This window comes from Ochotona princeps, chromosome X, assembly GCF_030435755.1.
Source record: "Ochotona princeps isolate mOchPri1 chromosome X, mOchPri1.hap1, whole genome shotgun sequence".
Lineage (NCBI taxonomy): Eukaryota > Metazoa > Chordata > Mammalia > Lagomorpha > Ochotonidae > Ochotona > Ochotona princeps.
The window spans coordinates 51,803,507-51,819,848 of NC_080865.1; the positions used below are offsets into that span (position 1 = coordinate 51,803,507).

The 16,342-nt window shown below is 37.6% G+C and overlaps 1 protein-coding gene across 1 annotated transcript in view; it reads left to right on the forward strand.

Moving 5' to 3' along the window:
* APOOL (apolipoprotein O like) overlaps window positions 1-16,342 on the forward strand; it is a 76,243-nt gene that overhangs the window by 51,559 nt on the left and 8,342 nt on the right. Inside the window, exons 6-8 of the mRNA XM_058658645.1 lie at window positions 5,903-5,994; window positions 14,661-14,774; window positions 14,987-15,104. Of these exons, the coding sequence (XP_058514628.1) occupies window positions 5,903-5,994; window positions 14,661-14,774; window positions 14,987-15,104 (324 nt within the window). The remainder of the gene's footprint in view (window positions 1-5,902; window positions 5,995-14,660; window positions 14,775-14,986; window positions 15,105-16,342) is intronic.

Consider the following 16,342-nt stretch of genomic DNA (forward strand, 5'->3'; position numbering starts at 1 on the left):
AGTCATAAGAGAACTGCAGATGAAAATTACAGTGAGATGTAGTGACATACCTATTGAAATGTTTAAAATTATAAAGGCTGGACCTGGTGGCATGGCCTAGCGGCTAAAGTCCTCGCCTTGAAAGCCCTGGGATCCCATATGGGTGCCAGTTCTAATCCCGGCAGCTCCACTTCCCATCCAGCTCCCTGCTTGTGGCCTGGGAAAGCAGTCAAGGACGGCCCAAGGCTTTGGGACCCTGCACCCATGTGGGAGACCTGGAAGAGGTTCCTGGTTCCCAGCATCGGATCGGCGCGTACCGGCCCGTTGCAGCTCACTTGGGGAGTGAAACATCGGATGGAAGATCTTCCTCTCTGTCTCTCCTCCTCTCTGTATATCCAGCTTTCCAATAACAATAAAATCTTTAAATAAAAAGAAAAAAATTATGAAGGCTGACCATACCAACTGTAGTCAGGAATAGAGAGCAGCTTACTCTCATGCACAGTATAGGTAAGAATGAGAAATGGGACAAGCAGTCTGGGAAATAGTTTGAGAGTTACACATTGTACAAACACATTGTACCATATAACCTAGTAATTCTACTTCTGGGTATTGTACTCTGGAGAAATGGGAAGCCAGTGTACAAATGTTTACAGTAGCTCTTGATAATCACCCCGAAGTAGACTAACACATCCATTTAAAGAAATAATGCTCTTTTCATGTGCTGTCTTGATTAATCTGACAGGAAAAAAAAGTCTGTATATGATTTACTTTAGATAACCTTCTAGAAAAAACTAACGGGAGCAAGGTTAGTTGTGCTTCAGCTTTAGGAATAAGGAATGGAATTACAAATGGATGCCATGAGTTATTTTTTAGGAATGATGTAACTGTTCTATATCCTGATTACAGTGGTAGTTATATGATGCTATACCTGGTATAGTCTATAACTACCAAAAGGCCTTGAAAGCCTTATACTAATGTGGATAAATGTAGTAAGACTCACTAATATTCTTCTCCTAGTCATGATCACTCATATACCGGGGCTGCATTGAGAGTTTGAGACAAAGATAAGGATATCCTAGACCTCTTGGTTGACTGTCATTAGCCAAGTTGGAATGCAATTTGTGAATGTAGAAAACTCAGTTTACTATGTTAATTCAGCAAGAGACTTCATATGTTTTTGTTTCTTTGCTCTTTGTACCTGTTGTCTTTGTCAAATTTACCATTCTTTCTTTCTGGTACTCAGTATACTTCCAGTTTCATTGATTAGGTAGGAAGACTTCAATGAGGTTTAGTAATACTCATGGGTGAAGTTTATTACACTGAATGGATGCTAAGTAAAATCAGTAAAGGGAGAAGGCACATAGGGTGAAGTTTAGAGGAAACCATATGCAAACTTCCTAGAATTTTGCCTAGTGGAATTGTATAAATTGTGCTCAACACTTGCAGTAATGAGTTGTGTTAATGTAAGATGTTGTCATTGAGGCAAGCTCATTAGAAGCTGAGTGATCAAGATGTTATTGAAAGCTGATTTGCATAGATACTATATAGCATTACCAAAGTTCCAGACTTCTAGAATGGAAGCAAGGATTTAAGAAAAAGCACATCACAGGGTATTTCAAAAAATTTCTTGGAAAATGGAATTAAAAATAAAATTGATTGTGGTGTAAAAAAGTATATACATACAGAAGTTTTCAAAATATTCATGGAAAAGTGTATTATGAAAAAACTGGGCATGGATTTCAACAATTCTTGTACCAATGTGACCTTATGTTTTAACTCTATTTCCTAAAGTACCCTCATATTTGTATATCAAGCACATGGTAAATTTTGCATTTGACATCTCCTACCTCTGAAAATGGAAAACCCTCTTAGTAGACCATACTGATTCCCCTCCTGGACCAACCCTTACCAAGTTTGTATAGCTCTATAGTTGGTAGCCTTTCTGGTCATCTCCTATTCGTTCTGTCCATATTCCAGTTGTTAGCCATTATCTTCAAATTAAATTACATATGGTGAGAAGGATACTTTGAACTAGTCTAGAATCTGAGGTCAGAAACTTTTGTGATACATTGTCCAGATGTAGTCCTAAAAGCAGCCTTGTGTCAAGTATGTTTGATTAGATCCAAAACCTCTGTGTAATTAGAACATTTCAGTGTCCCACTCTAACCATGCTTCCTCTCTCCATTGTCTACCCCTAGGTGTTTCAGAAAGTTAAAGGAAAATCACATATAAAAATAATGTGAATTTCCCATGAATGGCTCAAAGTCCACTTGCATTAATACCTTTCTGTTTCCCATTCCTAATTCTAAAATATAAGCAACATCTAATTGAATTTGTTTTGTTTTATCCAATAGTCTTTTCAAAAATTATACTACTTCTTATTCTTATTCTTATTATTATTATCATTTCATGATACAGTTCCATAGGCACTGGGATTTCCCTTACCCCACCCCAATTCCATCCCCCCTTACTGAGTTTACTTATATTATTACTATAGTACAGTTCTTCATACACAGTCATATGTGTATCATTGCAGGCATGGACAATGGCAGAGAGTCCAGCATCCTATTGTCAAGATATAGCAAACAGTTTCATTGGGAGTCCATCTTTGGTCTAGAAGTAGAGATGCATACTGCATTGTATCCTCATATCTGGATATGATAGTCTCCATTTCACAGTTACTATACATCCCCTTAAATGAAAAGCCACAATACAAAATCAACAACAGAAAGAAAAATAGAAATTTTACTTCTTTAGCTACACATTAGTCACTCAATAGCACGTTATTTAACTTCATGGCATTAATTTCTTATTTTTACCTGTAATTGATTTTATTTTGTGGCTTCATTTAAGGGATGTACAGTAACTGTATAAAAGAACTATAATATCCAGTAGCATTTATTTAACTTTATGGCATTGTAAGTTTCAGTAGCCTTTTTATGTTTATAGTTAATTTATTTATTTATTTTGGTACAATTCCATAGGGACTGGATTTCCCTACTCCCTTCCCAAATTCCTACCCCCAACTGTTTTTCCTTATACCATTACAATAGTACAGTCCTTCATAAGCAATCATAAGTCCATAAGTCCATCATTTAATGTGCCCTGACATTGCTGGTACAGGTAATGTCCAATAATCCAGCATCCTGTTGTCTATATATGTCCAACAGTTTCACTGGGAGTTCATTTTTGATTTGCAAGTAGGGATGCATACTGCATTTTAGCTTCACATCTGAATATGATAGTCTCTATTATGCCATCACTATACATCCTCTTAAATGAGAAGCCACGAAACAAAGTCAACAACAGATATGAAGTTAAAACAAAAAATTTACAGCACCATGGAGTCAAAAAAACATGCCACTGAATAACTGACGCATGGGTGAAAGAAAGAAAACACAAAAGCCTCTTGGGTAAAGTGATGTCACTGTGCAATCCATAATCCAGTGATGAATTGAACATGAGAAAAGAAACAATTAGGAAGAAATGAAAATAAAAACAAAAACAGCAAAACATACAGGATGCAGCAAAAACAGTATTTTTTCTATAAATTGTTCAGCAAGAAATAATTGGAAACAAAGATTACCGTGCAGCAGACTCAAAATTAAATTTTAAGTGAAAATGTGTAGCATGCATTACCTAATTTTTCAGTAAGAAACTTATGATCCTCTTGTAAGAGAAAATGTTGGTCCTTAGGTAATTCACCAAGTTCCAGATGTCAGAACTAGAATAATGTAACATAGTGTTTTTCAAACTGCAGGCTTCAACCTACCATAAGGTGGGGATATAAACATAGCAGATCTCAGGAAATATTTTATTTAAAAAATGCAAGTATTTACATATATACTTGTTCTGTAAATCTTGTTTCGATGAATGTGTATTATAGATTTTAATGTATATGGAGGCTTCAGTTTGAGGGGGAAATATGAAATGTAAAAGATGTTGCACGTTTGCCATTAACTTTTTAAAGATCTTCATAAAATTTATTCTGTAATACGAGTCATGTTCAAAAAGTTTGAAAGATCTTAGTTTCATCTTCCCTCTTATACCGCGGAGGTTTTGAGAAAGGTGTTCCCTTGCGGGCTTAATAGCACTGAATACATAGCTACTAAGGAACGGGCTTTGTCTAGAATCTTTCCTTAATTATTGTTATTGGGCTAATGAACCCAAATGAAGTTTATTTTCTTGCAAATTGGCTTCTCCTATCAGCAAAAGAGTACATATAGCATGAAGGGAAATTTGCCACCTACCACGTTTAGGAGCAGCACAATTAGGAATTTGGTGGAGTTAAATAATCTACATTAGGAGATACTAGGACTAGAAAAATCAAGAACCAAAGTATAGACAGTAGGTTATCAGTGAGCAGGACTAGAAAATAGAAACAACTTAGGATATGTTTTAACAAGCCTAGACTCTTTTCCCTCAGAACACAAACAAGAGTGTAAATCTAAAGGAAAGTTGAGGTTGACCCAGCCTGCTTAACTCCCTCTACCTGGCTCCAGAGTGGACATGATTATAGAAAGCCTGCTTACTAATACTAAGAGCAAACAAACAAATATGTCTTATTTTTACCTTCCCTAAGTGACAAAGTTGTTTGCAGATTATGCCAGATAGGCTATTTCCTTTCAAAGTTAGGCATCTTAAAAGCTCTTTTGCATAACCAAAATTCTTACCCCAATTCGAAAAAATACACTTTCTAATTATTGTGGTTGTGTTCACAAAGACCAGGATACCTAGACAAGCATTCAGGATACCTCTTATTTTGAACTGAGTGAATCTGAGCTAGGACTGAATTTGCAACTCAGAATGTAGCATTCCATGAAGGTTTTAAGGGAAAGCCACATGAACAGGCTTCAATACTGAGCTTCCTAGCCAGAAAACAGAGAAGGTGCAACTTTATTGATTTTATAATATCGAAGTTCCTTTTTTTTAAGATTTATTTATTTTTATCGGAAAGGCAGATACATGGAGAGGAGGAGAGACAGAGAGGAAAATCTGAAGTCCAATGGTTTGCTCCCCAAGCGGCTGCAACAGCTGGAGCTGAGCCAATCCAAAGCCAGGAGCCGGGAGCTCTTCCAGGTCTCCCACACAGGTGCAGGGTCCCAAGGCTTTGGGCTGTCCTCCACTGCTTTCCCAGGCCACAGGCAGGGAGCTGGATGGGAAGTGGAGCTGCCAGGACTAGAACCGGCACCAATATGTGATCCCAGCGTGTTCAAGGCGAGGAGTTTAGCTGCTAGGCTACTGTGCCGGGCCCAATATGAAGTTCTTAGTGAGATTCTATTTTAAAACTTTTCTTTGGAAAAGATTTTGCTGTCTAAAAAAAAATGAAAATGACTCATAGGTACTTACTTAAGGAACTCTTAGAACTGTATTAATTATGTCAGCTTACTTGGCAGATACTGTTGCCTTATTATTCTAAATCAGTGACATGAAGGAATTATATACTTTTAAAAGTCTTTAGCTGATTAGTTAGTTGGGTCATTCACCTTCAAGTACTTAATCAAGAAAGGACACATAAGAGATAGTCCATTTCACTTTAACATTATGTCATGATAGTAGAAATTCTCTATATCACCATGCTTTATTAGATACTTTTAAAAAATGTGATTACAATTTTGGACTTCCTAGACATGGAAAAAATATATAGCTTTAAAAAAGAAGAAAATTATCAGTGTAGGTAGTTATCAATAGTAGAAGAAGAACGCTTTTCTTAAATTGGATGTGGTGGCTAAAGGAAATTCATCGAGTTAAGATCCTTAAGGGTATTTTAGCTAGCATGTTGATTAATATTACCTAAAGAGTAATTTAATTGGGGAGTTGGCTTTAAGTGGGACTGGGGCCAAAGATAAACCTTGTCATGCAATCCCATCAGGTCTTTCATGGCATCTGTTTGGAATTTAATAATTTGTTTGAATTTTATAAGGTTCCAGATTTAAGAAAATTGCTTATCCATTGGGAATGACCGCTTTAGGAGCAACTGTTTGCTACCCAGTTCAATCAGTAATAATTGCAAAGGTAAGTTCTTTCTGTACTATAACAACCTTTCCATATTTGTTTTAACTTTCAGTGTGACAATATTTAAATGTCACACAGCATCTGCAACATTTAATTTTCAGAGACATATAGTTGGTGGTATCATTTCTTATGCTGATATAATCACATTAGCATCTCAGCCTGGTAAATGCATTCTTAATTACATGATCATCACAAATAAATGGGATGATTTGTTTAAATATAATACAACAATATAAATGCAGATTTGAGGATTAAGTTCAGAGACACTGAATTAGAATTTATGGGGAGAAATACTTCTCCATTGTTGAGCTATATAAAATTCAAATTTTAATTAAGAGAGAATTGCACCTGCTGGCAGCTGTTCAGTTCAGCAAATTAACATAACGTAAGAAACACCGGGTTGATACATTACAGAGCTTTTTGAAGATAAAATAATCCACACACATATACAAACTCAATTTGGAAACCACCTGCAATAAAGAAACACCTACCATAAATGTTTGTTATACTTGTTTTGTTATTTTCTTGTGAGCTTACCTACAAATCCAAAGATTATCCTGACTTCAACAGTTTTTGCTAACATTTTTAACACATATGTATTAACATGGAAGAGAACTGTGAGATATGCACTTTTCCCCTCTTTTCTTAATCTCTTATCAACATTTAACATTTTCTTCTCACACTCAAAGCCGTATAAAGTGTTGCTAGAAGAGCTTTCTGTACTTGTATTGTCATCACTGCATCGCTTTAATTATTGATGTAGCTAAAATTGCCTATACAGTATTTTGGGAATGTCAAGGATATGGTGTACTATGTAGGTTATTAAGTGATGGAGGTGTGAACCTTATAACAAAGGAAGAGAACAGTACTCTTTAAATCGTGTTATAATTGAGAGAGTTGATAGATAAAATAATAAACTAATTTTAAAAAATGGTTTCTTAACAATTTGCATAAGAGTTAGCCATTTAACAAGAGGTTTGTACCCAAACAAAACTTTATGCCCATTTTCAATTCACATCCATGTTTTCTCATTTGGCAAATAGGACAGTGTGTCCCAGAGAAGTTTCAGTGACAGTCTTGCCAGGGCGTATCTGGCTCCTTGCTTCCCTGCCCTTTGTTAGAATTCTTAGTAGATGATGATACCTGCTTATTTTGAAATAAGTATTACAGAAAAGTTGAGGGGGAAAAAAAGCAACTACCTACCTAAAATACCTTCATCTGTACAATATCAGTCAATATTTGCTAGAATGTTCTAGACATGTTTCTGTTCATGTGTAAAGATAAAAAAAATGGTTGACTAAATAGATGAGTATGAGGCCATAGTATTATTTTATTTTTCGAAATAAAAGATTTTACTTTAACAAAAGGAAAAACAAAGATTTTTTTTTTAAAAAAAGATTTGTTTATTTTTAATGAAAGGCAGACTTACAGAGAGAAGGAGAGACAGAGAGAAAAATCTTCTATCTGCTGGTTCACTCCCAAAGTGGCCACAATGACTGGAGCTGAGCCGAACTGAAGCCAGGAGTCAGGGGCTTCTTCCAGGTCTCCCACATGAGTATGGGGTCCCAAGGCTTTGAGCCGTCCTCTGCTGCTTTCCCAGGCCACAAGCATGGAGCTGGATGGGAAGTGGAGCTGCCAGGACACAAAGTGGCACCCATATGGATCCTGGCATGTGCTAGGTGAGGATTTAGCTACTAAGCGATCCTGTCAGGCCCACAAAGGAATTATTGCACTTTAAGAAAAAATTAATTCCAAAAATATCTTGTAGGATAAACAGTAATTGTTATGTTTCTAATGTTAAAAACATCGCTTTTGTTTAAACTATGTATACGAATATCATGTGTAATATTTGGCCGAATAGAATATATAGAGTACATGGTTTCTTAACGCAAGATTAATGATGAAAAGTCTGTGTTCACCCGCTCTGCCATCTAAAACTATATGAAAAATGTGTGTATTTGGTGGATACCTTCTAATTTGACCTCGTCAAGGGTAATAATAATCAACTGAAAACATTGAAGTAGGAAGTGATATAAAAATGTATATAAATACATATTTTAAAATGTATGTCCAAAATTTTATTCCAAACTAAAACAAATTTCTATTGACCTTCCTGTATTTAGCTTTTCTTTGTTTTTATTCTTAGTTTCCATTTTACAATTTCGCAGGCATAGGGCTTCCTCCATCCTCCCCATTCCCTTCTTTCCACCCACCTCCGCATTGTCCCCTGTATTTTGTAATAAAATAGTCTATCAGGTGTAGTCTTAACTCTAGCTTTATGATTTTTATGTATTGGTCTTCTGATAGGAAGACTCAAAATATCTTACAGTGAGGGATAATTGTGATATATCTTCAATGATTTCCTATTTAGATTTCTTTAACATAGCCTGAACACTTAATAAGAAACAAAACCTTTCAGCTTTTAAAATATCTCCCAATATTTCACAGTTATCTTGGTTACCTCTAATTACACAGCATTTTTTTTAAGCCATTGACTTTTGAGTCTTTACTTGGCATGTAATTTAATTTGCCTGGAAGCAATTATAGTTTTTATTGTATGTTTAAATTATTTAATTACAAGCAAAACTGATATAGAGGCTTTGCAGTTATTTTGGTAAGAAGACAAATTAACTTGTGAAAGTAGGAGTACCTTGGTGTATTCAAGAATACCTACTATGATAAATGTTGAGCACTCTGAGCATTAGTGATCATAATTTAAAAAAATATTTATTTAATCAGGAAACTTTTAAATAGATGTCAAATAAGAGATTTTGTACTATATGTCTATATATTTTCTAAAACTTGGAGTTCTTTTTTTTAAAACATTTGTTTATTTGAAAGGCAGAGTTACAGAGAGAGAGAGAGATCTTCCATGTGCTGATTCATTCCCTAAACAGTCGCAGAGGCTAGCACTAGGCCAGACCAAGGCCATGAGCCAGACGATTCTTCTGAGTCTCTCATGTCAGAATTCGGGTCCAAGCATTTGGACCATCTTCCACTGCTTGCCCAGGTGCATTAGCTGGGAGCTGGATTGGAAGTGGAGCAGCCACTGCACAAACTGGTGTCCACAGGGGATGCCAGAATTGAAGGCAGTAGTTTTAACCTCCTCTCCCAAAATACCAGCCCATTTGGGAGATACACAAAAGGAAAAGGCACATTGGTTTCAAGAAATTCTCCACGGAATCTGATACAAAAAGAAAGGTTAAGACTCTATATAGTCCAAAAGCTTTTTTTTTAATTCTTATTTTTCATAATGTAGTTCCATAGGCTCAGGGATTTCCGCTTCCACCTCACCATCCCCTCTGCCAGCAACTGCTTCCCCCCCCCCGCGTAGTATTACAATAGTGTAGTCACTCAGCAACGCTCAAAAGTCCATCATCCTGTTGCTTAAGTGTATCATGACATTGTAGGTAAAAAATAAATGTCCCACTCTGGTTAGTCATGATTTTGAAAATGTACTTCAAAATGGAAATACTCCTTGCTTTTTATAATTTTCCTCATGGAATTCTGCTATTAAATTACATAAAGAATAACAAATATTCTGCTTTTGAAAAGGCTTGGTTTCTAAAAAAATTATTAAACTTTGCTGAGAAGGAGCATAAGTTTGTTATGGTGGCTTAAGATAGTACATGGGGTGTTCACATTCCGTATTGGAGTGCTTGGTTTGCGTCCCAGCTCCTCCAGAAATGCTCTGAATCCCAGCTTATACACATCCTATGAAGTATTGGAGATGGCTCAAGTACTCAGGTCTTTGCCACCAGAGACCACCAGATTGAGTTCCGGGCTCCTGACTTTGGTCTGGCCCAGCATTGCCTGTTGCAAGTCTATGAGGAGTGAACCAGTGGATGGAAGATGTCTCTCTACCTTTCAAATAAGCAAATGAAGTAATTTCATCGAATAACATATAAGGGACCACCTGTGACGCTGGCATCTTATTTAAATGCTGGTGTGAGTCCCGGCTCCTCCACTTCTGATCCAGCTGCCTGCTAATATGTCTGGGCAGGCAGTGCAAGATGGACCTAGTTGCTGTACCCTTGTACCCTTGCAGGACACCTGGATGAAGTTCTTGGCTTTTGACTTTGGACTAGAGCAGCTCTGGCTATTGCAGCCATTGGGGAGTGGACTGGCAGATGGAAGAATTTCCTGTCTCAATCTCTCTGTAACTTTGTCTTTCAAATAAGATAAATTTTTTTAAAAAAATTAAACTAAAAAATACTTGGCAAACACTGGATGTGTTCAACATACACAACATGATGATCTGATATGTGCATATATTGTGTAGATTACCACAATCCAAATAACAGCCGCTACCCCCTGTGCTGTACAGTAGATTGCAGAATTTGTTAGTTACGTTTGTGCCCTTTAGTCAACTTGTCCTTATTATGCTAATGTTGTCCTCATTTGATCACCACCAGCACCTAGTAACCACTGTTTTACTCTCCACTTTTATTCAGGGAAATCAGCATCTTGAGATAGTTGTACCCTCATGTGCATTGTAGTACTGTTCACATTAGCTAAGATGGGAAACAACCGAAGTATTCATCATGGGTAAATGAATGCCTATATACAAAGGAATGTTGTTCTGCTAGGAAAAGAAGGAAACTACTGTTCTGTCAAAGATGAACATGAAGGATGTTATCAGTGAAATAAACTAAATACAGAAAGGCAAATACTTTTGACCTCATTTATATATGAGGGGCATTTAAAAGAAATTTGAGTATTTTATATATGTCATTTCTGGGTGAAAAGACTGTTGAAATGATATGTTCTGAAATCTAGAGTTTAATGAAGTTTACAAATATCTTAGATTTGGAGGGAGTGGTGAGTAGGGCTTCCTATAAGCAGCAGTTAAGTTCTGTTTTTTATCCAGTCTACCACCCCTTGTCTTTTAACTGAACAATTTAGACTGTAACACTTAAGGTAATTATTGATAGGTGGAATCTTACTATTGCCAGTTGGATAACTGCTTCATTTTTTAATTATAGTTCTTGCTTTTTCCTTTCTTCCTCTCTTGATTTGTGGTTTCTGATTTTTCTCTAGTGGTATGGTTTGATTACTTGCTTTCTACTTTGGGGAAATCTATTATAGGTTATGTTGCAGAGTGCAAGAGAGATCACACCAGACCCAATTGAAGGACATTAGGAGGAGTCTTTATTTCCCAAACTTGGTGACAGCAGCTCTCACTGCACTCCAGGAGCCACTGTGCCATTCAGCAGAAGTCATGGCTTTTTAAGCTTTCATCTTCCAATCAGATTGAGAACTGTACGGAACAAAGTTTCCATGTATTCAATTACTAAGTGGAGGAGGCAGGAAGGGAGCTACTGGAGCCCAAAGTTTTCTTGTATGTGGTTAACTAGCTAACCAAGCACAATAGGAGGCAGGAGAGGGCAGGTGTGCGCCATTTCCACGCTGTCAATTAAGTTGAATGGCACAAGAGGAGGTCAGAAGGGTGAGGTTTGGAAACTCTGTCCACTGTCAGTTAACCTGTCAAAGGGTGCTAACCAACAGCTGGCTGGGCCACGTCACAGTTATTGCTTTATGGTTACCATGAGACTTTTAAAAGACCTCTTTTGTCCATAATCAAATATTTTAAATGTTAATATATTTTTAAAGATTTATTTATTTTTATTGAAAAGTCAGAGAGAAGGAGAGACAGAAATATCTCCCATCTTGCTGGTTCATTCCCCCAAGTAGCCGTATCCGGCCAGAGCTGAGCTGATCCAAACCCAGGAGCCAGAAGCTTCCTCCAGGTCTCCCACGTGGGTACCGGGTCCCAAGGCTTTGGATTGTCCTCGACTGACTTCCCAGGCCACAAACAAGGAGCTGGAAGGGAAGTGGAGCATCCAAGATACAATCTGGTGTCCATATGGGATTCCAGTGCATGCAGGGCGAGGACTTTAGACACTAGGCTACTGCACCAGGCCCATAAATCATATCTTAATTCTGACTAAAGATAGGGAAAGAGAAAAAAACAAAAGCATAAAAATCCTAATAATAGCTATATTTGTGGTCCGTTCTTTCCTGCCTTTTGAAGTTTTGAATTTACATTTGACCTAGTTCAATATAACCTTGCTCTTGACATTTTAATGTTATTATTTTTGTTTTCACAGAAAGATACAACTGGTTTATATGCCATGTTTATAATATTGAAGCATTCTGAAATTGTTTACATAGTTATTTTTGCCATTAAGGTTTCTACCTTATATTTTCTTCTGTCTTGTTAACATCATTTTCTTTCATATTTCTTGATTACAGATCTGATGATGATAAGTTCTCTTTACTTTTGTTAGTCTAAAAACATCTTTTTCTCTCCTTATCTGAAGGATAGGTTTACCGGAGCAGTTTTTTCGGTTGACTTTTTCTTCTTAAGTACTGTGAAAGTCTTTTGGACTACAATTTTTTAAAAAAAAATCTGCAGTTAAGGAAATTTTATTATTTGTTTTTTTGCAGCTGTGGGGATCTGGTCTTTTTCTATCATCTTCAAAAGTTTGATTATAATATATATTGGGATAGACAGTTGAGTTGAATCTTACTTGTGACCCTTGACCTTCCTGAACCTGAATACATGTAATATTTTCTATGTTTGTAAAGTTTTCTATCATTATGTTTCTGAATATGTTTGTTACTCCTTTGGCATTTTCAATTACATTTTTAAACCCAATGTCTAAAACGTTTTCCTTTTTTCATAGTTTACTGTATTTCCTGTAAGCCTTCTTCATTCCTCCTGAGTCTTTTTTCTCCCCCATTGTGTATTTTTGAATAGCCTGTCTGCAAGCCCAGTGGTTCTTTGTCCTGCTTGATCTGTTCTACCCATGCCTTCTATTGTGTGTTGAATTTCACTTGGTATTCTCAGTCAGTGGAAGGATTTCTGCTGATTTCATTTTATTACTTCCATCTTTTTCTCAATTTATCTGTTGCAATGTATAAGCAGCTTGCTGTGTTCTCTTGACTTTTGTTGCATGTTCTAACAATGATTATTTTGAAATCTTGATCATTTGGAAATTTTAGTCCCTAGCTTATTGTTTCCTGGCACTGTTTTGTTTTAAGAAAAACAAAACTCTTTAGGTATGGCTGTGTTTCCCTGAAAGCATTTGTTAATTGTTGGTGTGCAACATTGTCTGAATGTGAAGGATGAGTTATAATAATTTGACTTCATTTGTGGCTATTGCACAGATTCTAAGCAATCTGTTTATATTCCCTGAACCTATGGATATGTCTACTATTTCAACACTGGATAGCACCCTAAGTTGTGATTTAGCCTAGGTCCATTGTTGTTAGGTTTATACTGATTCATCCTTGCAACACTACGTATACCATCTATGATGCTAGATTCCCATGGTGGTGCTGGCTCCTGTCCCGGCTGCTCCACTTTTACTCCAGCTCTCTTCTAATGCTCCTGGGCAAGTAATGGAGGATGGCCTAAATGATTCAGCCCCTGCCACCCATGAGGGATACTTGGAATAAGCTTCTGGCTACCAGCCTAGCCCCAGCTATTGCAGCTATTTAGGGAGTGAACCAGTAGATGGAAGATGGGTTCCCCATTTCTGCCACTTATCTGTGGCCACAGACTGTCCACAACAATGAATCTGTCCAGGGTTGAATCTGTCTGTTAGAATCAGTCCAGGGTTGGATTTTAACAGCCTAGTACCTAATCCCAAGACATGGTTTTGTGACATTTTGCTGTCTAATGTCAGAGTGATAAAGGCACTGTGACCCCCTAGACTAACCCAGCCTGGTCACGCTTGACTCCCACATTCAGAGGGCCTTTACAACATCCTGGGTGTGTCCACCAAGTTAGCTAGGTGGCAGCAGTGACAGGTGCCCAAATGAGTCTTGACCCTGAGCTCAGGTTTCCTGAGGCTCCGTCCAGGAGCATCAGGTGGGGGCTGGAGGCCTATGGGCTTTGTGCAGATGCTAGGTTTCAGCACTTTGGGCCCAGTTCTGAATTGCAAGGACTATCCAGAGTCCCTCTCATGACCTCTCCACAGGGCTGGAGTTCAGCTTTCTGTAAATGATGAAAGGGTGGCAGAGACTACCTGGCTGTGAAAGCTCCAAATCTTCCCTCCATAGGTGTGGGCCTGGCAGCCAGGGTAGGGGGCCTCAGTCCAACTGAGTGTTTTCCTATACCAGCCTTGGCACTGGAATGTATTTCAGTCTCCCTCTCCCTGTCCCACGCTTTGGAGCTGGGGGAGGGGTACCACAGGCAACTCTTTCCTGTTTTCTTCAGTGGGACTTTTCTTACTATTAAAGCAAGTCTAAGCATTGGGGCCTATCAAGCTCGCGAGGTGGTTTGGTGTGTGTACAGCCATTCATCTTTCTGTCTCCGCAGAGAGAGAGCCTTTTACTCAGCCACCATCATGATTCAGATCTGTAAGATTTTGCAATTTTCAATCCTGCCTTATTACAGTTGAAAAATAACTTTTAAGAACACTGGTTATAATTTAAAATTTGCATGTTATGATGTGATCCAAATTATTTAGGTGTTTTCTTTAGGCACCTAATTTTATCATACAAAATTCAAAAGTGGTGCTTTATGTTATATGATTTAGAGATTTAAATCTTCACTGGGGATTCTGACTTGAGTATTCCTAGGCAGTGATTAGTTTTTCAATGTGTCTTAACTTTTGAACATATGTGTTACTTGACTCCCTTTTTGCTTTAAATAGGTAACTGGGAAAAAGGCATATGCTACAAGCCAGCAATTTTATGAAGCACTTAAAACATGGTGGACAAAAACAGATAAAAAAGAGTCATTGCCAGAAGCTAAAGTAAAAGCTAAGGTAGGGTTTAAATGACCCCAAAAGATAGACTTTGCATTTGATTTGGATGGGGGTTGGCTAGTGATGGGGCTGCTTGGCACTGGTCAAGAATAGAATGCAAGGAGATGAAGAAATCGTAATGGTTTAGTCTGCGTATTTTTAAGGAGATTTTATTCTCTCAGTATGATGAGTTGCTTATTCACGCAATTTCCCCCCCCCCCCCTTAGAAACAGCTGGAAAGGTCGGCCGAGACAGAAGCACCTGGAAAAACAACTCATGTCCTGAAACACTCAGTGCCTTTGTCAGGAGAACTTACTTCTGAAACCAAAACCAAAACAGACTTCACCTCAGGTTTGTTTGGAATAATTCAAGTTCTATTTCATTCACTTTTTAAGTACTTTGATTGTATTCTGATTAGTAGTTTCAACTTATTTATGTGTTTTCTACATAAATGTTTTCTCATTCTCACATCTGTAATTTATATTTCTGTTAAGTTTATGAAGTGCTTAGGTACAATTTTTAAATTTACCACATAGTTGATAATACAGGGCTTTCTGTGTGGGCGTTTAGATTAGCAGTGACAGGTTGATGGAGTGAAGCATTTAATACCACTTTATAAATGTGAACTACTGTGTTAGGCAGAGGAAAATGTGCCTTTCTGAGTTCTATCAATTTACAGGTGTGAGTCACATCTACAAAGGGAATCTCAGCCTCCGCTTCTTAAGCTTTTTATCTGTCACTCGGCTTGTCACTCTTGGTTTTCATCATCCATAGTTTTAGTCAGCTTAGTTGTCAGAGAACTTTCAGCATCAAATAATAGAAATAGGGCCCAGCACAGTAGCCTGGCGGCTAAAGTCCTCGCCTTGAATGTGCTGGGATCCCATATAGGCACCAGTTCTAACTATGGCCATCCCGCTTCCCATCCAGCTCCCTGCTTGAGGCCTGGGAAAGCAGTGGAAGATGGCCCAGACGGCCCAAAGCCTTGAGACCCTGCCCTTGCATGCGAGACCTGCAGGAAGTTCCTGCCTCCTGGCTTTGGATCGGCTCAGCTCCGGCCTTTATGACCGCTTGGGGAATGAATCATTGGACAGAAGATCTTCCTCTCTGTCTCTCTTCCTTTCTGTATCTCTTCCTTTCTGTATATCTGCCTTTCCTATATAAAATAAATAAATCTTTAGAAAAAATAGTACAAGTAGCATCAATCGTAATAACATTAACTTTTCTAATATTTGAAACTAGTAGTTAACTAGTAATTAACAATTTGTAGGATCACATCATGATAATTTAAGGTTTCTAAGCAGATACTTACCATGGTTTCTGCAATCAAAAGGAACACAACAGTAATTATACCATTTCACCAATATATTTATATAAACTCACATCACTTATTTGCATAAGTTCGTCCATCTGTATGATGTGAGTGATACAGTTCATTGTTTTATCTTATTGCAAAGGAGATATGCCCAACTTAGGAATTAAGGAGTGATGGTGCCATCTGCCCTGTATAGAGACTATTCTGTTGTCCTCAGTGTATCATGGTACTCAGTTCTCATCCAAAGAGGAAAAAAAACAAGCTGTGGTGTAGTGAT